The sequence below is a fragment of the Motacilla alba genome, chromosome Z (assembly GCF_015832195.1).
Source record: "Motacilla alba alba isolate MOTALB_02 chromosome Z, Motacilla_alba_V1.0_pri, whole genome shotgun sequence".
Lineage (NCBI taxonomy): Eukaryota > Metazoa > Chordata > Aves > Passeriformes > Motacillidae > Motacilla > Motacilla alba.
Window position 1 is genome coordinate 68195641 of NC_052046.1, and position 21968 is coordinate 68217608.

At 40.8% G+C, this 21968-nt stretch overlaps 1 protein-coding gene across 1 annotated transcript; it reads right to left on the minus strand.

The window, feature by feature from the left end:
* Positions 1–1431: 1431 nt before the first annotated feature.
* On the minus strand, positions 1432–20836 carry REEP5 (receptor accessory protein 5). Its single transcript, XM_038124866.1, has 5 exons — positions 20606–20836; positions 20405–20498; positions 10212–10350; positions 5379–5547; positions 1432–3993 (listed from the first exon to the last, which is right to left on the minus strand). The coding sequence occupies exons 1-5, from the start codon at positions 20721–20723 to the stop codon at positions 3944–3946; spliced, it is 570 nt and encodes a 189-aa protein (XP_037980794.1). The 5' UTR covers positions 20724–20836; the 3' UTR covers positions 1432–3943.
* Positions 20837–21968: the final 1132 nt, after the last annotated feature.

A 21968-nucleotide genomic window follows, 5' to 3' on the forward strand; every position in this document is an offset into this window, starting at 1 on the left:
GCTGTGTAAGGGAGATGGAAAGAAACACACAAGTCAAGATTTGGGGGCTCTTTGGGATGTAGTTTTTTGAGTTTTGTCTGTTTGCTTCTCAAGCAGCAGAACTTAGACATGTCTAAGAAATCTTCAAGTATTCTTCTCCTACAAAGATCCATAATACAAAACAAAAATTTTTTTGGAATTTCATAGCCTCAGCAAAGGTGTAGACTACACTGCGTTCCAAAGTATGCTAAATTCAAAGTTCATCTTCAATTATTTTTGCTTGACTAGTTCATGAGTTCATGTGGTCATCTGAAGATTTTTTGCTGCAGAATCTCTTAATGGTTTCTGTATCAGTAGGAAACAAAATTTTCAAAAAGCTGTAACAACATGGTTGCACAACTGTGGACTTCCTTAGTAGCCCTGGGTTGTCATTCCTCCAGAACAGTTTCATTCCATCACACCAGATGTAGAAGTTCTCTAGAAGACAAGACATTTGTCATATTTGTTAGGTGCCCTTCACAGAAAATTAGAATCTCTCATGACCTCCAAGGATTTGTGGTTTTGTTTTTTAAAACGCCATTCTTCCTCTTTTGCATAAAGAAACTATTGTTTGTGGAATATGAAATGGGCGTGGAAGATACTAAGGAATTAGTAATAAAAATTTTAGTTGATTCTCAGATTATTTAGAAAGAGTTGGCAAGACTGGAATGCTAACTCAAGAAATTTCCTTTTATTTGTCAAATTAAATGTAGTGAGGGTTTGACCTGACAAATACTAGTCACACCTTCCACTACTTACAACAATTTCTATGCTTTGTTAATTGGCTTGCTCGGGGTTGGAGAGTTTTCATTATTTTATCACTAGTGGTGATGTTAGCATTGGTGGGGGAGGTTATGTTTTCCTGAAATTATTTTCCTTTTTTACTGAGTTTGGAAAGGAGTCAGATAAAGCAGATGAAATGTCCTATAAAGAGTGGCAACATCAATCTTAGGTAAGTGTAACGCCACTGCCAGTAAGTATTCAGCATTGTTTGCTGAGGTCATTTATGGGACACCAGGAAACCCATGGGAGAGCAAGAACTTCAAAATTCCCATAGTTTACAGTCTTTCCTCTCTGCTTCTAGAGAATCCTAAACCTTGCTGATTCCCAGGTAAGCCAGGCTATGAAGCCTAGAAAGATGCCCGTGGGCATCTCACTGTTGGGAAGAGTTCTTCATTCCTAACCCTTCTGTAAGGGCCTGCTGCTCTAAATCTGCTTGTCTGCACCCTCAGATTGGCATGAGGCAGAGACACTTCCTTTGGAGTTTAAGAGGGCTTCTGTTGGTTCCACAGTAATGAACTTCAGGGAGGGGGGAAAAAAAAAGTGAATACCCTGTAAAGACCTTCTGCCTTCCTGAAGTAGCCAGGTTTTCACTGTTGAGGTAAAAAGCTCTTAAGAAATATTGAGGCATCATACCAGTCCCATAAGAATCTCTTTATTTGTGTCCGTTTTTATTTAGCACAATACAGCTTCAGCAAAGACATGGAGCAGATGTGTGTACCAACACTTGCACATAAATGTTGTGAAGACACAAAGTAAAGCACTGATCTGCGGGGCCAGCCCAGTGGAGTTACTTCCAGGAAAGGATAACTTGCTGCAGAAATTCAGTCATTTCTACTTGCATCAAGGCATAAAAACAAGGGCAACTTCTGTTAACAACAGACTGTAGTTCTACTTCAAGTAGAAATCTGACAAAAGAGCACTGATTTTATGTGCTGATAATATCAAGTTGGTAAAGACAAGAAATTAATTTAAAGCCTTTCAAGTTCTGAGAGAGACGCAAGGGACTGCTTCAACACTTACCTAACTACCGAGAATATTTTATCCCCATTAATAACAGTGGAAGAACTGTTTAGTAGTATAAGAAATAAAAAGTAAATCCTGTCTCTACTACAGACATCATTATGCTTGAAAAATCTAAAATTTACTGTAAGCTTCTAGATAAGTAAGTTATGTAGTGCTTTGCACTGAAATCAAACAGTCTATTAAGAATTCTCATTTATTTTCATCAAGTTACTTCTAATCTCAAGAAGTAAAACTAAATTACAGTGGCCACATGAATACTTTACATAGAGCTGATAGAGTTTAAAACACAGGACTAATGTTTAGTAAGGCTTACCAGAAAGTCCAGTGGGTTTACGACAGAAGTTAAGACAAGAAATTAAATCAGTTAAATGGTGATACACTTCAAACTTTTTACATGCTTAAAACCTAGAACTTTGCTGTAAACTTTATCTACTCTCCAGCATATCCCCTCCTAACAAAAAGTTGTCAAGGAATGATTAGCTAAGAAATCTTTCATTTTTTCTTCAAATGACAAACTGCATGCTGTCCTACAGAACATGAGGTACAGTAGGTCTTGTATTTCCCTATCCAAGCTGCCAGCCCCAAGGGCTGTGTTTTCCAGCTCAAAGCTTAAAATGCTTTCTCTGATGACACTTCTACATCCCCTTTTATAAAACATATATCTCCAGCTTAAAACTGACCTGCTGAGTTGCACTGTGTGCTTTACTCTTTTGCAGTTTTTGCACCTGAAAATTTACAATGAATGTTTATACAACAATTTCTTGCAGAAAGCTGGAAGTCCTCAAAACTTTACGTCTTTAGAATTCAAGATTGTGTACTGGAAAGAATTTTTATCCTACCAAAAGCTTAAACTTTCTTTCTGCATGTTCTGTGAGCTCAGAACTGCCATACCATTACTCCAGGCTTTAAAGAAATGTCAGCATGGAGATAAAAACATGTGAATTTCAGTAATTCATGCCTGATTAATTAATGTAATTGTTTTTGTTGAAAATACCACAGTGTGAAAGAGTACAGATGCAAATCTAAGAAAAAATATTTTTTTTACATTGATTGTAAAAAATCCCTTTATTCTCTTAGCAACTTTGGTTGCACTCTTACTGATTGGTCAGGAATATATCAAGTGACAACAGCATCTCCACTCAGGAAGTTTAAGTGCTCATACAAAGTTGGTTTTAGTACAGTCAGAAGAGATTGCTGATCTTTATGAGCAGAAAAAGCTTGTGGGAGTTGTAGTCTGTCCCCTTAATGATGTAATTCTGAGGACTGACATCCAAGGCAGTTGATATTTTAAAAGGAATTCAGGAAAGAGTGTTTGTAATGGTACCACTCCTTAGCTAAAGGTGGCTTGTGCTTTTGAGCGTGATCTTAAAAAGCACTCTTTGAACAATTTCGGATAACAACTTGTTTTAACAAGAACAGGCAAGAAGTTGTACCTCAGTCACGTTGTGTTAACCTTGTGGGATTTAATGCATCCATTTCTAGCAAATCACTTCAGGCCAAAATAAATTTCATCACTCCAAAGAAGTTATTCTTTCCTATATTTAGTATCCATCTATTTAAGAATACACACACTGTACCAAACACTGTGTTACAACAAAACATGCAATAGTGAATAATCTCTATAATCAGGTGCCTAGAACACGCAATTTCACAATTTACAGCTTTGGTGGTGGGGAATACATCCATTATGCCATCCCTCACAATAATTCCCTGTATACTCAAGAAGATCCATTCAGAATTTTCCCTATGAAATAGCTTTGTGCTACCAGATGCACCACAATCAAAGGATTAAGAGTAATTTCATAGACAAAGAGACAACTAAAGTGCAGAGCCTGAGGGATATATATTTTTTTATTTATGTTACTGCAGAAAGAGATTACTGAAAGACTTCTTCTGCATGAAGATGAATAAAATATTTTCATTAAGCTTCAGATGCTGCCCACTGCATTGCTTTTAAATAAAAATGCATACTCTCTATCAGTCACAGCAAAGTAGTAAGTTAACTTACAGCACATTCCTTAAATTTGAAAATGTTTCCAAGGCAATATTACTGAACTTATACCACAGTCCCCAGTAACATCAAGCTGCACAAAGGAGGTGGTAGGGAAACTTATCCAGTTTAAGTGCTCTTCTTTTCTTCACCCAGCAAGTTCACTGTTGCTTTCTTGGCTGCAGGAAAGTAAAATCAAGTTCAGTCATAGGCCCTATGGACACCGTGGGTTATCAAATGCTCTTGAACTGCATGAAAAAATATTTCCTTTTACTCACAAGAACACAGAAGAAAAGCTTTTGTATAGATATAGTATATCACCTAGATATAGTGATAAAGCTGATCATAAAAACATCACAAAATAAAACATAAGTAAGGAGCAGTACAGTAACTATGGTATTGTTAAAACAGGGCTGCTCATAGTGTTAAGGACACACACATTTGCAGCAAGAAATATACCATAATGATAAAACAGGCTTGGAATATCGCTAATATTTGTGTGTACATACATATGTGTATGCATGGTTTCTTAAAAAAAAGGCAGTTGTTTTGTTTTGGTGGGTTTGTTTTGGTTTGTTTGTTTTGTTGTTGTTTGGTTTGTTGGGGTTTTTTTGTAGAAATCTTTATACATAAAAATAGGGAAAAGAAAGAATAAATGGTGAAATGAGGACAGGAAAATCCCACATGCAACATGGAAGGACATTAATTAAGATGCATGCCTAACAATAAGGACTACGAAAGAATCATGCAGCAAAATTTCAAAAAATAGTTGAGCAAGACAGATCTTTTAAGCAGACGGGAAAACTGCTTAAGCTGGTAAGATGAAATGAAGCTGCATTCATTGTTTGGTGGAAAGGAGAATTAAGATGTTTTGAAATAGCATGTAGATAAAATTCCTTTCAAGTGAAACTTAAAAAAACTTTATTTTAGCTACTTAGTACATTTCCTTCTTTTATTCATAAAACCATCATCAGATATTTTAGAATGCAAGGGTTCACAACAGAATGCAAGGAAATAAAAAACTTAAGCAATCTACAGGTTGTTATAACACATAAAAATAAAACATAAGTAATTCCTTTAGGAGTGAGGAATCTTTTGACCTCCAGAGGAAGAAAAATGCAAAAATATATATATGGGAAAACTGCACTTTCCACGTTGCTGTGTATTGCTCTTACTTGTTTACTGCACAATTGGGACCCCCTCTATACTACCAGGTATTTGAGGGAGTATTTCAGGAGACAGGAGGATACACTTAAACAATAACTGTATTTATGAAAGGTATGTCTGGACCTGCCTCCAGAGAGAATGTTTTTAGTGGTGTGTATGGTGGGAAGACACAAAACCAATTCCATTTCTTCCACTCATTCTAGCCTAACTGCAATTCTAGAAAGCAAGATCCACCGCAACCCCCATTTCCCAAATTTAACTTCTCCATTATAATTTACATAGTCTTCTAGTAATTAATTTTTGTTTCCTCTAAATGATGACTATTAAGTGCAATAATAAGAGCTCCCCACTGCAATTCCCCCTACTTGCTGTGACCAGTGAAGGGCCTTTTGCTCACCCTCTTTAGTGATGGTGTCTGCAGTCTCTGCAGCCTTGTCTTTCAGGTCCTGCACAACGCTGTCCAGCTGGGCCTCATGCTTCAGGAAGAAGGGACGGATAATCCGGTGGTAGAGAAACTCTGCCCCGTTGGAAGGGCTTGGAGCCATGCACCATAGCAGGAAGCCACACTGTGAGAACGAGAACATCAGCCTGAGTGGAAGGAGTCATGAGTAGGAGACAAGGTGCCTTTCCTAAGTGCCACAGAACCAAGCACTGTGAGAACAGTGAGTCATTCCCTGTGCAGTCAGGGCTCCAGGAGGGCACACACCAGGACAGCTACATACAGTCAATCTTTATACTGGAATAATTTCATGGATAGTGTAAGGACAAAGGAGGAGGGCTGCAGCAGTAAATCTCATATGGTGTCAGGTGTATCAAGATTACATGCACTTATTTTTCTCTTTAAGGTGGAACTATAAAACCTGGCTACAAAACCATCAGTTTCTCTCAATATTTCTCAAACACAGGCCTCACTGAATGTCTAGGTCCCTAAATGACCTCAATTCAGCCAAAACACATCCCTCTCCTGTCTGTCTCTCTGCCTTGAAAACACAGTTGGGGAAAGAACAGGACTGCGTGTACCCAGAGGTCAACTGACGAGGAGGAGAGATAAACCCAAGCTACACACAGTGCACAAACAAGAGTAATGCCTCTGGATTACAGTTTAGGTATAGCTTTTAGAGCACCATCTGCTCTCCAGAAAAATTGAAGGCCATAGTGTGGGGTCATGTTTCTGCATCTTAACAAAAGGGGATTGGAAACACAGTTATTACATGTACTACAAATCCCTGTCTTTATTACCGAAGCACTTTTATTTGGTGTCAGTTTCACTGCCATACACCACACAAAGAAATCATGCAGAGCAAGATGAAACATTTAAGGGACAGGGAGGCCCATAAACGAAATCTGCTTGAGCGATGAAAACACATATAAAATTATTTGGCAGGATAAAACTGCAACAACATGAAGTACATGTTCCCAGCATTTGTACAGTTCTTTCTGTACACAAATAGTACAGTATTATTCCATGTCAAAAGCCTCTCCAGAAAATGAAGGCATAACAGCTTTTCTCAGACTACCCCTTCTTGAAACATGAAACAGAACAACCTCAGCCTCAAAACATGCCTTGTTTTCATGTTAGACAGGATTCCATGTTTGAGGATTCCCACACATCTCTGTGTGTGTCTTTTCTTCCACAGAAAGGAAACAAAACATACAGTCTTTTTCAAGCAAGGTCTCAAAATATTTTTGAATATGTCTCCTCTGTTCTTTCCCAACAAGGTATACTGAAGAGACTGAATGTTCTCTAGGTTCTACTCTTCACATCTGTAAAATTTTGGCTTTGTCTTCTCTGCAGTGCCAGACCCATTTACCATCCTTTTGGGTAATCATTAAGCCTTCTTCTTTAAACTATTTGATTGTGGTATCAAAACAAAATGACTGAAAGGAGTGTTTGCCCAGAAGAGAAAGAAAGGTTTTTTAAAGTAAAGTAAAGTTCACCAGAGAGACTGGCCCATCAGGAAAATTCCAATGACCCAAAATAAATAATTCAACATGCAATAAAATCTGGCACCAGTAAGTAAGTAATAATAATAATGATATCACTATTGATAATAAAAATAATAAGTAGCAACTGATGAATTATTAAGTATGGACAGAGAAAATAAAGATAAAAAGTGTGTTTATCAATATAAACACTGATTTTCAAAAGCTTCAATTCTTTGGAACTTAATATAACAGAAAGACTACATAGTGCTATTTTATGTTGTTACCTTTCATTAAAAGCTGAGAAGTGCACTGACTCTATTTCCTGTTCAAGAATATCTGATCAATTACTGAAAGTTACTTCTCCCACAAAACTGTACACGCATCTCAGCTTCTACACAAAAAAGTGAGTTCTCCTTCGTTTTAGAAAAATCCCTCAAATATGAGTCCAACTTCCTCTAAAACCAAAAGAAATTGAAATTTTCCTTTTCCTGCCTAAGAACAAAATTAGTAATTTTGATTTGACAGCTTTGTCCCACTCTAGTTGAGAAACAGGTAATTATAGATTTGTTCTCAAATACCTATTACTTTTGAATTGTACTGCAACAGATGTTTATATACATTTTCTATTGGACATGTACCAAAGTTGAAATCCTCAATCATTTAAAAGCTTGAAAATGTTAGACTGCTAACTTAGTTTATTTTACCCCTATCTCTCATGAAACTGAGCTAACATAGGCTACTGAAAATAAAGAGCATTGTAAGAGGTTCCAGCAAGCTCAGCACGATAAAATTGTTAACTGGAAAAAGAAAACCCAAACCCAAAATATATTCTTTGCAACCCTTCAGACCAGGTAGAGGAGGGAATGGAATTCACCTGAGCTCAGTCTGGTTCACTTGGACCTGCTCCTAGCAGCTGGTTTTGCCCTGGCAGCACCAATTTTGTTCAGAAATAGCATTACAGTATTTCAAGGTAGAGCCATTAGTGGAGTAGGGAGTCCCTCTCGCTCCCACCAGCAAGAATACTCATAGGATGATAAACTCTGCTGCTTTTACTGGCTACTGTACTCTAATACCTGAATGCCACAGAAATATTTAAAGCCTGAACAGAAGTACTTAAAAACAAATCATAAGCACAACAAATTAGGAGTTGCATGCATGTCCTGTGCTTCAGAGATAAAAAAACACATACAGATAAATAAGAAGTGGGCATTACCAAAAAAACCCCAAAAAAACCCAAACCAAAACAAAACTAAACCAAACCAAAACAAAAACCCAAACCAAACCAAACAAAACCCATAAAATCCAAGAAACGTCATCCGGAGAACAAAAGTGTATACAAACATCATAACATATTTAAAGGAGTTCTTCAACATTCTTTTCCCCCACCCATAAAATTTTCTAGTCTGCTGAAAACTTTAACGTCACAGAGTCTAAACTGTGGACTTCGGGGACTCTGGAAGCAGTGGTGCTCAATGTTTCAGCCATGTACATGAAGGTGTTTTGAAATACTGAGCAACTAAATCTCAGTCTGGATTGGAAGCTACAAGCCATATAAAATAGATGTGAATACGCAAATTTAGCACATCTTGAGAATGAAAGCAAGCTTGAAATTTTCATGAATGACATATCTGGGCTTCTACTTCATGAAAGAGATATAGAGACATCATAACTACCCTCCAAGAGGCTTTAGTTCATGGATGGAATGAAGTGTGGAAGCTGCCTGATTCCTCCTTCTCCTCCCATGGAGTAATCTCCATCTTTCCACCCATTCAGCAACACTTTCTGATTCTCAGCCAACACCTGCCTGCCTTTGTACAAACCTCTCCTATTAACCACTACTGAGAGCAAACACTTGGCTTCTATGTGCCTTCTGTAGCTATCACAGAAAGCTGTATATTGACATAATTTCTTGTGCTTGCTTTTGCAGAACTGAGAAAAGTGCCTTTCCCTTGATTACAATACTGCATGTAACTGTGGCACTCCTGATACCATTTTATCAGAGCCATTTGTGGTCTTTATTTGGAAAGTCAACCTGAATTTCAGTTGTTGCTCTTCAGAAAGAGCTGTGGTGGCATGAAAAAACTGTTGCCACATCTTTTTCCACTAAGAATTTAGAAAAGAAGCTCTGAAAATTCATACAATTCTGTATGAATTCAGAATTGTGAGCATATACCACTACAGATGGATTAAAGTCATAATTCTACTAAAGCAGAAGGTGTCCAAATGATTGCCGAAGTTGAGGCTTGTTAAAGACTGAAAAGGAACAAGGCAGACATGTAAACCAGCTGTCGCAGTCAATTTTTTGTCTACAAAATATGGCATTTCCTGGAAACAGCTTTTGACATCGTCAGGTCTTATCATTAAAATATCAAATGACCACACTACAATAGCTGGCAAGTAAATTGTTTTAACAACTTTGGTGCAACTAAACCAGGCTAACAAAACAAAAGAGAAGGAAGAGAACAGCCCACTGAACCAGAAAACTGGTAACAGTTCTTTGAGCTAAAGAGTAGGCTCTGCAGCTAGCTAAAATGTCTTTTACCCAACAGCACACAAGTGATCAGCTATCTCCTAGAAGAGAGACATGTTAACATCCAACATGTTAAAGTTGACTGACACTTTAGATCACAAACTAAGCTTGGAACACATTAACCAAATCATTGCTGGTAGTCAAATCACGCTAACAAATGCACATTAGCAACCATCTCCTCTGATACCTACCAGTTCCTTTCAGGAAACTGAGCTTAATTAAAAATTAAAACTGTAGGACAAACTGTTCTTGTGTTCCATATTCCATCTTTGCTCCAATAGCACAGATGTTATGACCTCCTTCAACAGCCTTCATGAGTTCACTCTCCATTTTTACTAACCCACTTAAAGCAAAAATAGAACCACTCTGTGAGGCTTACTATGTCATTTGTCCAAATTTACCTGAGCACCAAGAGAAAGAACTGTCTTTGGGGTTTTTTTGTTTTTTGGTTTTGTTTTTGTTTGTTTATTTGGTTTTTTATTTGTTTGGTTTTTTTAATTTATGGGAAGGTTCCACTGTCTTTTCTTCTTTCCTAAAACTCAGCAGACCTTTCCCCTCCATGTATCCCGACTTCCCCTCCCGCATCACAAAACCATCAGCAGTAAACAGATCACTTTCACAGTAAAAAATTACACATAACCTGCATGTAAAAAGAAGGTGTGACCTGGGAATGATTCCAAATGAATCTTGTGTCATCTACCCATTCCTGGAGACATTAGATCAGTTTCATCAAAAGGTCCCATTTTAGGAGACGGGTCACATGAATTAACGTACCTTTAGCATGTAGTAGAAAGGGAACCATGACAGAAAGATGTCAGAGAAGAATTCAGCTATGCTGAAAATGCCATACACAACCCAGTACGTAAGCCACTGTGTGTCATCATCTTTGTTGGGACTTTCAATGGCCTTGATTCTGCAAGGAAAATAAATCAAGTGAGCAGAACAGCAGCATCAGTCTCTTCTATAATGATGAAGATTTTATGACTCAGATTTGTTGTTATATGTGACTCTCTATATTTTAATTACATCAAGAAAACTAATTAGTATCTATTATACAGACAGTGTGTCAAGATCTTTGAACAGCAAAGCTTTTCCCTACATACCACACTTCAAAACTGAAAGATACTCAAGCTATTTCTACCTCTGGAACTACAAGGAGGAAAAAACAAACAAACAAACAAAACCAGTGGGCATTCTGACCTTGCTCACAAAACATTTTGAGAGGCAAGAAAGGGAGAGGATAATCTTTGGCCATGGTTCCAGTTCTGGAGGCATTGTGGTAATCCTGATCAGAAGGCTACTGTACATCAGAGCATTACTGATCCACATAACAGATAACCTGAGTGAGCCCAGTCCTGTGAGGCACGGGATGCCAGTGATCTCAACACCTGTCTGGCCTTGCCTACACCCATCAGTGACCATCCTCCTTCTCTGGCGGCCAGAAAGGAATGATGAACAGAGTTGTTGTCTTGGATGAAAAGTCCTACAATATCTTAAATTATCAAAATGGGCTAGCCTTGCCTCTAGACAAGGCCTGCACAGTGGACCACGTGTGGATCAGAAATTCATTCAGTGCTGCACAGCTTGGGGTTCCCAGCAGCACCAGTGGTATAAAACTGTCTGTACTATTCTGTTTTTTTTTACATAGTTAGCTGTAATAAATAGCATTTTAAATGTACTCATACAAGCACTAGATTCCTCTTTTAAAAGGTAAACTTATCCATAAGATTTGCTCTAAGTCCTAAGAAGCACTTGGTCTACATAAGCAGAGGAGATCCAGATCCATATGCTGAGGAATATGTAGCTGCATTACCCAATGTATTGCTCTATAAATTAATTCCTACAGGACTTGCAAAGTCTGATGTAGACTAAAGTATTAAGAACAGAGTAAAAAACCTCTACTAAACTATTGGGCTTTCTGCATAATGATTTAACGGGCTTTTGTTCTCCATCTGCTATGAGAATGCAGTTCAAGTTTATACAGTTTTGCAAAACAGAAACTAAAAGATGCACATGTGCTCTTTCAGTAAAAGTAATGGAGTGGAGTTTCTGGAGCCACTAAATTCCAGATTAGCACTGTAAGAAGTTTTAAAAGAAAATACTAGCAAGTCTAAGCCTGATAATTTCAAGCTTAAGAGTCTTAGAGAGAATTTGTCCTTTCCACTGATGCTGGAGGATTAAAATCTGTAGACTCAGTTTAATGAATTTAGTTTAAATTCTTGTATCACTTCTTCCTTTAATATCAGTTGTATTGTTTCTGAAGCAGCATGTGTGAGATGTACCAGAAGTGCCAAGTTTTTTGTTAGTTCCCCTAAAAAGGCAGAATTAAGGAGATTTGCAAGGCAGAAATCAGAGAGCTGGCCTTAAGTCCATTTCCTGGTCTGTGAGTTGAGAAATGCTGTGGATCCTGTCACTTCCTAGTTCTGTAAGTTAGCGGGGAGCAGGGCGAGTTAGGAGAAATAATTCCTGTGACATGCTGTGTGTTTCAGCAAAAATACTGGCAAACCCACCACATGCAGAGGGAGCTGGCACAGCTGCTGGACTGAGTTACTTTGAAATGCAGTACAAGGATCTGATACTTACTTCATGCATTATTTCTACTGGAGTGCGAGGCTGGCCAGCAGCATCCTGCAGTGGGAAAAGCAGCAGCCCTTGCCATACCCCATCAATAAGAGGATCTTACCAACACACAGCACCAGCACAACTGGAAGAACAGGTTTTCCAAAGGTTTTGCAAAAGCAGATCTAAAACCTGCTATTCCTACCATCACAGGCAGCCCTAGCCCAAGCAGTCCCACAGGCAGTGACAACTCCAGCTGCTCCTATTCCCATTGTAAAACACATTTTTTCCACACCCACACCTCTGAAGTATTCTAGTAGGACCAGGTGAGGGGACTGTACAAAACAGCCCCTGGACACCAGAGGAGTTAAGAAAGAAGGCCATAGAGCTATTTTCAATGTGTGAAACTGCACTTCTGGAGGGAAAGAAAAAAGTACACGGACTAGTAGGGATGTTAGGGTGGTGGATAAATGGAGCAGAGAAAGGAACTAATTGCAAAGTTTCTCAGCGTTAAGGAAAACTTGCAGTAGAGGCTCACCATGTGAATTCCTTTAGTTCTGACAATTTCTCCCTTAGAGGTAGAGAAGAGAAGCCTTATATTACCACAACAAGCATCCTAGCTTGGTATTTGTGAGAAAATACTTTGCAGTTAACCTGCCAGCAGTCTTCCTTTTTTCCAGTCACCACATATGAAGTGAAGTCATATATGGATTTAAGGGAGCATTGTTTCATTTTCCTTTTTAACATTATTAAAATCATCTCAGTAACTATGAAAATCAGCTTTCATTAAAAAACAAAAGGCTTAGAATCTCCAATTTTGTAGCAAAAGGCAAATGGCATATCACTGTGTTAATGGGCAATGCTCTATTATCTTCTCTCCTCTGGAAACAAATGCCCTTTGAGAGCTCTTAAATGCAGTGCCATGGGTGTTCTCCCTTTGAACGTTCACCATCTGCTGCTGTAGTTCCTTAGGGGATACATGAACAACACGCTTTTTTTGTCAGATTGCCACAAGCAGCAGTACTACAAGTAGTCAAAGCCTCATCTGATTTAGCCAGCCGATGTACACAGCATTAAATCCACACGTGGCTGTTTTCTTACACACTGTAGGAAACAGCACATCTCCCCTCCTTCTGCTGTGGTCTGATACTGGTGGGCAAGGTCAGGGGCAGCACCCTACCACAGCCAGCAGGGAACAGCCACGTCAGCTCAAACTGCTCCTGCAAGCCATGGCTCCAGTCCCAGTCGGGGAGAGAGGGAGGGGGGGAAAAGCAGGTTACAGCAGGGCCATCAGTGAATGAAAGTTTTAACCGGAGTCAAGGAAAGGCAAGTATTTCATAAATATCCTGCTTTGGAAAGGGGAGTGTGTTCCTCAAATGAGACAGGGAAATCCAGCATAACATGTCCCTGTTGAACAAAAGGGCAAAAGTTACCTCCATCCCTTGCTACTTACACTATTTCAATAGTAAGTCACAGAAAATAGTATTTATCCAAGAACAAGCGCAGTAAGTTATGTAGAATATCTGAACAGAGAGGGATTTTTTTATCCATTTATAACTACACTCTTTTCAACATGAGAATCACACCATAACTAAACTTAGTCTTCCAAGTAATTCTAGAGATATTATCCTGGTGTAATGCCCTGTACAATCAAGCTTAGGAGAGACATCATAGACAATACTTCAAGCCAAGAACACTTAATTCTCCTCCATGTTAGGTCACCAATCAAGCAGGCTGATATTCAAAATGCAATCTCCATCAATAACTGAAAAGCTACAGAGCAAGAGGCACTGACACTATATCCTACTTTAGGATTGCCTTCTTATAAATTATTTCTGTGTTGCAAGAGCAAATAAGTCAGCCTCATGAACACATTATATCAAGATTTTCTAACAAATGAAGGACCATCCAAAGACAATAGCTTCATATTTTAAAAAATTATACCATTTTGTCTAGCATTGATCTGATTAAATTCCACCTTAGTTATGTATAGCAATTACATATCCCAATGGATTTTTAATACTGCTTAATCACTAATTGTAGAGGACTTTAAATAGAGCCTCAAACAACTACTTACAGTAGTTCTGCACCTTGGAGGTAAAAGCAATCACTAGGAACAGCTCCAGTATCTGGAGAGTAAGTATCACAGCTCAGTTATTTTAAAAACAGCTGCCTGACCAAGAGTGAAAATGACCTGCTGTGGGCCAGCACTGTGATGGATGGGAAGCCAAGAGAAACTTCATTTTCAGCCTGATCTGTTCCCCAGTAACCCTGCTAGCTGGTGGTGCCAAGAGGGAAGAGTGGAGGTTGTCGGATTCTGTAGTAGCCCAGGGTTCCCATCTGTGCTGTACTTACAGTGTCAGAGCACTGGCTCAGCTTTGACCCTGTGCATCCTAAAATCAGTCGAACTTTACCCTAGATCAATTGTGGCTACTTATCCTGTTACTGATAGTAACAGACACTGGTCTAATTTTAGTAAGTTGCCAAGTGGAGTTCTTTCACTTCGAGCATTTGACTCATTTCAACAAAAAAACCCAGCTCTTTTCCAAGAGACTGTTGCTCCTCAATTAGCTCTGGCATAACAAATAATTTGTTACAGTAAATTCACACATATAGTACTCACAGGCTAAGTTATGAGTTTGGAGTCGGGGTTTTACTGAGCTGAGTCCAGATGTGGGAGGCAGAAATAAAGAAATGCCAAATTTTATTGCCGTGGTCTCATGTGAAGCGGCCACCCTTATCCCTGCAATTTACAATGTGAACCTGAGGATTCTTGTATAAATAAAGTTACAGGTTCAAGGCAAAAGATCAGTCTCCCTTAAACCCAGTGCTCCTGTTGTAGCTGGGAAAGACTGGACCATTTTGTGCATCCTTCCTTCAGTTTTCTGGTCAGTGCTATATGAAGTGAGTAGGTAGGCATTTTTGTCATACCATTAACCAAGTGTAAGTTTGGGCTTGCTTTTTCTTCATTTAATTTAAAAACCCATGAAATCACCTACACTTCTAGGGCTTACGCCTACTGGTCCGCCCCAACTCTTTACAGCCTGTTGTAAAATAATTTACTTCTAGCTATGTGTCCAGACACCCACAGAGAATCAGCACTCCACTGCACCACAAACTTCCTTAGCTTGGTGCCTCCCTGTCATCCTCATGTCAGACTCAACCTGGCAGGCTGCCTCCCTGACATCTCACATCATTTCACTGAAACAAGTTCCTGTGCCTTTGGATTCACTTTATCATTTTGGCTTCTACATTTCTATCCATCACTTAAAAGCCTTCTGCTTTCCATCTTTCTTCCTCCTCACTGACTGCAACAGCAGTCATGCATTTGCAGATATAGAAAAGATTTTCCTGCCAACTGCACTTAAACAACTGCTGTGATTTAAGTCTACCAGTTCCACTCTCTCATAATTTTGAGGATCTAGCAGAAGGTATCAGAAAAACTCATCAAGGATAGCAAGGGAGTGTTTCACTGACCATGCACAGACAGATATTATTAGAAGACACCCAAAAAGCCACATGACAGTAGTACAAAGGGTTCTAACTGTGTTTCTTGAAAGGAAATGGGGACTGAGGCAGCAAGAGGAGCACATGCCATTTTGCCCACCCATGGAGTCCTACAGCCTACGTGTTAACTCAACACAAAGCTAGATTCCTGAAACAAAGCCGGGGGGGGGAAAGCAGGCATCCTCTCATTTCTCTACTCTCTGCTCATTCTTGGCCTGCTCCCTCCTGGAACAAGTATTTGTAGGGCCAACCAATGAGTCAGTTCCCCATTCTGATTCAGGTCAAAACCAGCTTCCCCAAAACACAATCCTACACATATTGGCTCTTCTGCAGGAATTAAGATGTGTAAGTGCCTCAGTTCAGAGTAGACCCATCCATATAACAAACACCTTTATATTTTTAACCTATAAGCAAGTTTTGGAAGTAAAATCAAAATTTTCATACTGTTATCACAGTATTAGACTCCCTGAACCTAAACACTTGCTTTCTTTAGAAAGGAAAGCACATAATTTGTCCAAGTAACTGATAAGATGGCTTTTAAACATGGCACTCTAAAACCTAAAAACCAAAAAGTGAGCGTGCTTGGAGGAACTGACTTGGTAGGACACATTAAAAAAAAATCAAAATAACCTTTTTAGTGTCTGAAGCCCCAGATTATTAGGCACAAGACAAAACAGCACAAGTGCAGATAGATTTGAAAATTTTCTGCTAATATATATACTGGGCATTGTGAATCTGGTTAGATATGTCAGCCCTCTCAAATCATATTTATAAAGCAGCAGCAGACCACCCCTTCTGAACCTTGGCACATCATGCATCATTATTCATGAAGGAAGAAAGTAAGCATTTGCCTTAAAACTTGTTAAGAGAAATTTCCTATTCTAGTTCTCAAGAAATACATGAACAATTTAATCTTTTCTAAATAACTGTCACCAAAGAAAAGCAGGGTTCTTGTTCAAAAGGCATGAAAGAGGTGAAAGAGGAAAAGGAACTAGGAGACAGACTCAAGATGCCATGACAATACTCAAACTTCAATTGAGGGTTTATATGTCTCTACAATCAATGCAGATTGTTTCCTCCTAGTAAAATGCTATGAGCAACATTTACATAGTAAAAACAGCTAAAGTGAAGTAACAGCATAAAATTAGCCACAGCAAAAAGAGAGGCATTCTTGTACTATACTGCTTTTCTCCCTTGAAGACACTAGTAATAAGTTCAGACATTTTACTGCCCAAAGCTATTTTCATCTTCGCAATTTTTAAACCAAGCATGACAGCACTTAAGAAATTTCCAATCCTTTGCACACATTTCTTAGTCATCAAAGGCTCCCTTCCTGCTTGCACTCTAATTTTTCCGAGCCTGTTAACCACCACTAACTATGGGTGGAGCTACATTTGAACACGCTAGCTCTGGAAAGTTTAGAGAAGCCATAAAAATGCAATGGTATTTACGCACTTGCCAACACTCACTTTTTCCGTCTCTAGCCTGATTACTGCCTTGTGTAGTTAAAGCTTGCTAGAAGTTTAAAAAGTTGTGTCTATAATCTGTGGCAAACTTTTCAGTGCTGGTCTACTGCAACCAAAAAAGCCTGTAAATTAAGTATTAGATTTCAACTTTAAATTATTTTTTCTCTTTCATCACATAGCACTTACAGACTTCTAAGGAATGAGAGCAGAGATTGTCTGACCTATTGGGAAACAGCCAGAGAACTACTCTTTCATTTTGCCTATGTTAAGAGACTGAGGTGGGCCCTTGCTATGACATGTCATGCAGATGTACAGGGAGATTTTTGTATTGCCAATGAAGAAATTCCTCCTGTATGAAACCACTAAAGATTTACCCAAGGCAGAGCTGAAGGTGAACAAGGAGGGGTAAAGAGGGAAACAGCCGTGCCTGCTTGAAGCTGTATCAGACATTAAGCAGGGAGCTGCCCCCTCCACTGGCACTGGTTTGCACCACAGTGATGAGAACGTAGGCAGCAGTTCACACCATCAGCTGGGTCTAGCAGTTACAGCCTCCAGCATTTCTCCACTGAAATTCACACCTGCTGCACTGCACACACCACAGCGAATACAGAGGATGACAGAGACCAAGGAAAATAAACTGCAGGTTTATACAAAGCCTGACAGGCAGATACCTGCACAAAACTGTCCTGTTCCCATGCATGAACAGAATTAACTCTGAGCTGAGGGTCTCTGGGTTTGCTGTGACTCCAATATATTTTCTTTCAGGAAAGCATAGAGATGGACGGTAATCACCATGACTAAAGTAACCCAGAACTGAAATTCTAGTAAAACAGATTTGGAACATGCCTGTGGGTCACCCATCAGGCAGCCTGTTTGCCATTTAAAACAACTATAAAGACTGTTGATACCCCTTGCAGAGCCCAGAGATCTGTCCCCACTCCTTCATGAGTGCCTTTTCTGCTGACAAAGAGCTTCACCCACTACTTTGTCCCAGGCCATGGTAGTGTGGCTGGAACTACATAACCTTCAGGGTTCCTTTCAACCCAAACCATTACTTGTTTTCCTCTTAAACAGTTCAGTTACTGACAACAGAGAAATGATACACTGAACTACTTTACAAAAGAAGAAAGTAAATTAACCAAGATAAAGTAATCTGCTTTTTCTCTTTCAGTGCCTTTCTGAGACATTTCAGGCTTGGTTTCATTGTTGAACCACCTGTGTAAACATCAAACTAACACCCTGCACAATACATTCCATTTACAGCCCCTGACCTCTTCCAGAAGCCATAGCTTTTAGAGCAAAAGGCATCTGAGGGTGTGTGCAGCTGATGAGAACAGCTGAAAACTGTTTTCTGTTCAGTGCTAGGCAGCAAATCCACTACTGTCAGTTCATACAGCAGGCTCTTCACCTGCCTTTCCAAGGGGGACAGACAAATTAGCAGAGAGGAATAAATAAACCTGGGAATAAACTCTAGGTTAGTGATCTTTATGCTTTGGCTTTCTATAAGCACGGGGATGGCACTCGGCAGCATCCTGACTACAGTACACGACCCAGAGCAGCCAAAAAAAAACCAGGCAGAGTGAAATGTGGACAAACTCTACATACCAGCTCTGGACTTGGCAGAGAAGGGCTGGGGAGGGGATTGAGCCTACTATCAGCAGGCTGCCACTGAAAGACACTGTCAAGCAGCACACCACACATGTTTTAAATTAGATTATAATTTCCTACTTTAAATGTTTTCCTGCATTAAAAAGGCAGCTAAAGGACAAGCATTACCTGAGCATGAACTGGGAAAAAAACCCAGAACTGACATTGTATTTGCGTGCTTTTTTGTATAAGTAAAACTTGCAGTCAAGAACATTGCTCCCACTATTTAAAAAAGCTACAAAAGCTGAAACACACCACAGTACTAAGGTCTGGGAAGTAACTTTTCACATTAAGACACATTTAAAACTACATTTTAACATGAAAAATGGAGCTACTCCACAAAAACATTAAAAAAACCCCTCTGATTTGAAAGAAAAAATTAGTAATGAAACCTTATTATTCATATTTGATTTGCTACTGCCTCGCTTCTGCAGTTCCAAGAGTTTGTATTATCAATTTATTCAGCATCATTGCATAATGGAAGGCTTAAAATATAATCCCAAACCTAAAGTTCTAAAACAAATTTAAAAATTCAAATAGAAATTTAGAAAGTAATTACATAATTTTAAAAGTGACCTAAGACACAAAATATTACATAAACTTAATTTCTACACAACCATTTCAATGTTTTGAAGGTTTGTTGGCTGATATTTCCCCTTTCATATTTTAATGAGAAAATAATCTAATAATTTTAAACTAATCTTGTCACTAAAAATTATTGTCTAGGAAACAAAACCTAAGTTTCTCCAGAGTTCTTGGCCTATAATCTCCAAAAGCAAACACCAGGAACAGCAATTAGGAAAATGTTGATTTGCCTTAAGCATGACAACCACAGGATGTTTCAAGAGTATAAAACTAAGTGAACCTCTCACATCTCTAAAAAAACATAGAAGAACCTACTTCGTATTGTCCAGGATCCACTTACAGAGAAGATATTTTTAAAAGCTGCTGACTGTATTTAAATAGAGTTACATAAAAGGCAAGCACTGTGTTTCAACAATTTCACAGTCCTGCAGGAAGGACTTCCATTTAATAGATGTATTAGGTTACACAGGTTTTATTTAGTACGTTTCTGCAGTCTTTTCGATCACACTCGACTGTGGTCCTGCCCAACAGGAAACGCATTTTGGTCTGAAGGACTATATAACGCATGTGGAAGATAACAGTTACTTTGTTGTTAAGACTATCTAAGGAGCCCTTCCTCTGAAAAAGGAAGTATTTAAAAGTCTTTCACGCTCTAGAGGAGTTACACCGTTTTCCTTCCCCGCTTCCCCCCATCACCGAGGCAGGTTTGGAATAAACAGCACTCCTTAATGCACCTCTGTCTCCAGCCCATCACCCGGTATTCGGTACCAGGCACAGCCGACGATGCGCCAGTGCCTCCCCGCGCCCCGCTCAAGCCATCAGCGCGAGTTTTAACAAACACCTCAAAGGGGCGACCCTCCCTCCCGCACGGTCCGGCCTCCCGCTGGAGATGACAAAGCTAGGAGCCCAACCCCAAAGCACAGCCCGCTACAGGAACTGGTTATCAAGTGTGGAAACCACCCAGCGTCTCCCATCTGTAACTCCGGCAGCCCTCGCCAGATGGGAGAAGCCTCGTTCTTCTCCTGGCCCCTGTTCCTGCTCAAGGAAAGGGGTAGCCGGCAAAACCAACACTTTGGAGCACGGTCCCGGCATGCCACCCCAGGCAGGCTCGGCAGCGCCGCAAGGGATGTGATTTTGCAACCACACCGGCGGGCGGCACCCGGAACCACCGCGCGGCGCGGGGGCAGGAGCCGCGACACTCACGAGACGTAGGCGGGGTAGGCGAAGCCGATGATGTTGCAGAGCAGGGACGCACCGTATCCCACCACCAGGTACACGGCCACGACGCCGAGGATGCCTGAGGAGAGAGCAGAGAGCCGTCAGAGCCCGAGGGACCGGGGCGAGGAGGTGCGGGCAGGGCGCGGCCGCCCGCGGGGAGCCTGCGGGGCGGCGGCCGGCGCTCACCGGTGGCGATGTAGGTGCGGCTGACGCCGGTCTTGCTCTCGATCCGCTCGAGTACGGCGGTCATGCAGTTTTTCTCGTGTAGGAAGCGGTCGAACCGCTGCCGCATCGCCGCGGTCATGGCGCTGGTGCCGCCCGCTCCGCTCCGCTCCGCGCCGCAGCCCCGCGCTCCCCGCGCCGAGCGCAGGCGCCGCCCCAGCGCCCAGCGCCCATCCCCGTGGCGCCGCGCCCGGGGGCGGTGGCGAGCGCCCGGGAACCATCTTCAGCCGGCTGCGGGCCCGCTCCGAGCCCGCCCCTGCGCGAAATGGAGGGCTGGGGGGAGCCCCAGCGGGGCAGAGCCGGTGCCTGGCGGGTTTGGGGGGCCCCAGGCACGGGGCGGGAGGCGGCACCGGGCGCGTTGCGCGCAGCCGATGTCCCCTCGCGGCCTCTCGCCCTTCTTGCCCCGCCGGCAGGGGTAGATATTTAATCTTGGAGGGGGGCCAGGGACATAGATCCCTGCCTGCCAGGATGGTGCGCCTTGTTCAAGTAATCAAACAGACAAGACCCCTGTGTCAAAGATGGCAAGGGGAGGAGGCCACGCACGGAGCCGGCTCCAATTGCCTACAAGTGCTGGAATGTGCCCTCACCCCCAAAATCAGCGCGTGATACCATACACGGTGACCAAAAGTCATAAACAGATGGTAGGCATTGATGTGATGTAGAAGACGGGTTATGACAATTTACGGGTACCCAAAAGGTGCATGTGACCACGCCGAGGGCAGCCGCGCCTTGCTGTAACTGTACCCTGGAATTTATGGTGTGTGCAATGTTCTTGCCAACTAAATATAATTTGTTGGCTGTGATGTAGTCCTGGAAACTTCCTTGGCTGGGCTGACCCTTCCAAGCAACTCCTCTGCATCTGACTCAGCATTACAGCCAGTACTGGGACTCTTTATGCCCTCCTCAAATCTGTGTTGCTTCTGAGTGTGCCAGAAAATACTAATCAGTCTTCTTTTGCATATGTCTTATCTTCACCTAAAAAGTTTTTAAATGTAAACATCACATTGTGCTTTGGAGCTGTCAGCTGGGGGGAAGGCATCTTGGAAATAATTTAAATTTAATTGCTGAAATACATTTTCTTCTTTCGAGTAACTGTCTTATTAAAGCAGAGGTGAGGAGAAGAGGGAGAATAATATTTAGTCCATAACTGTGGTCAAAAGGTTTGTCCTGTAATTGCTTTTTTTTTTTTTGCTTTTTTTTTTTTTTTGTGTGTGTGTGATGTAAGGTTTCTGCTTTTTTTTAATGGAATAAAAGATAGAGTTAAAAGTGATCTTTGGACATTATGTAGTGCAGTCTTCTGCTCAAAGTATGGCTAATGCTAAAGATA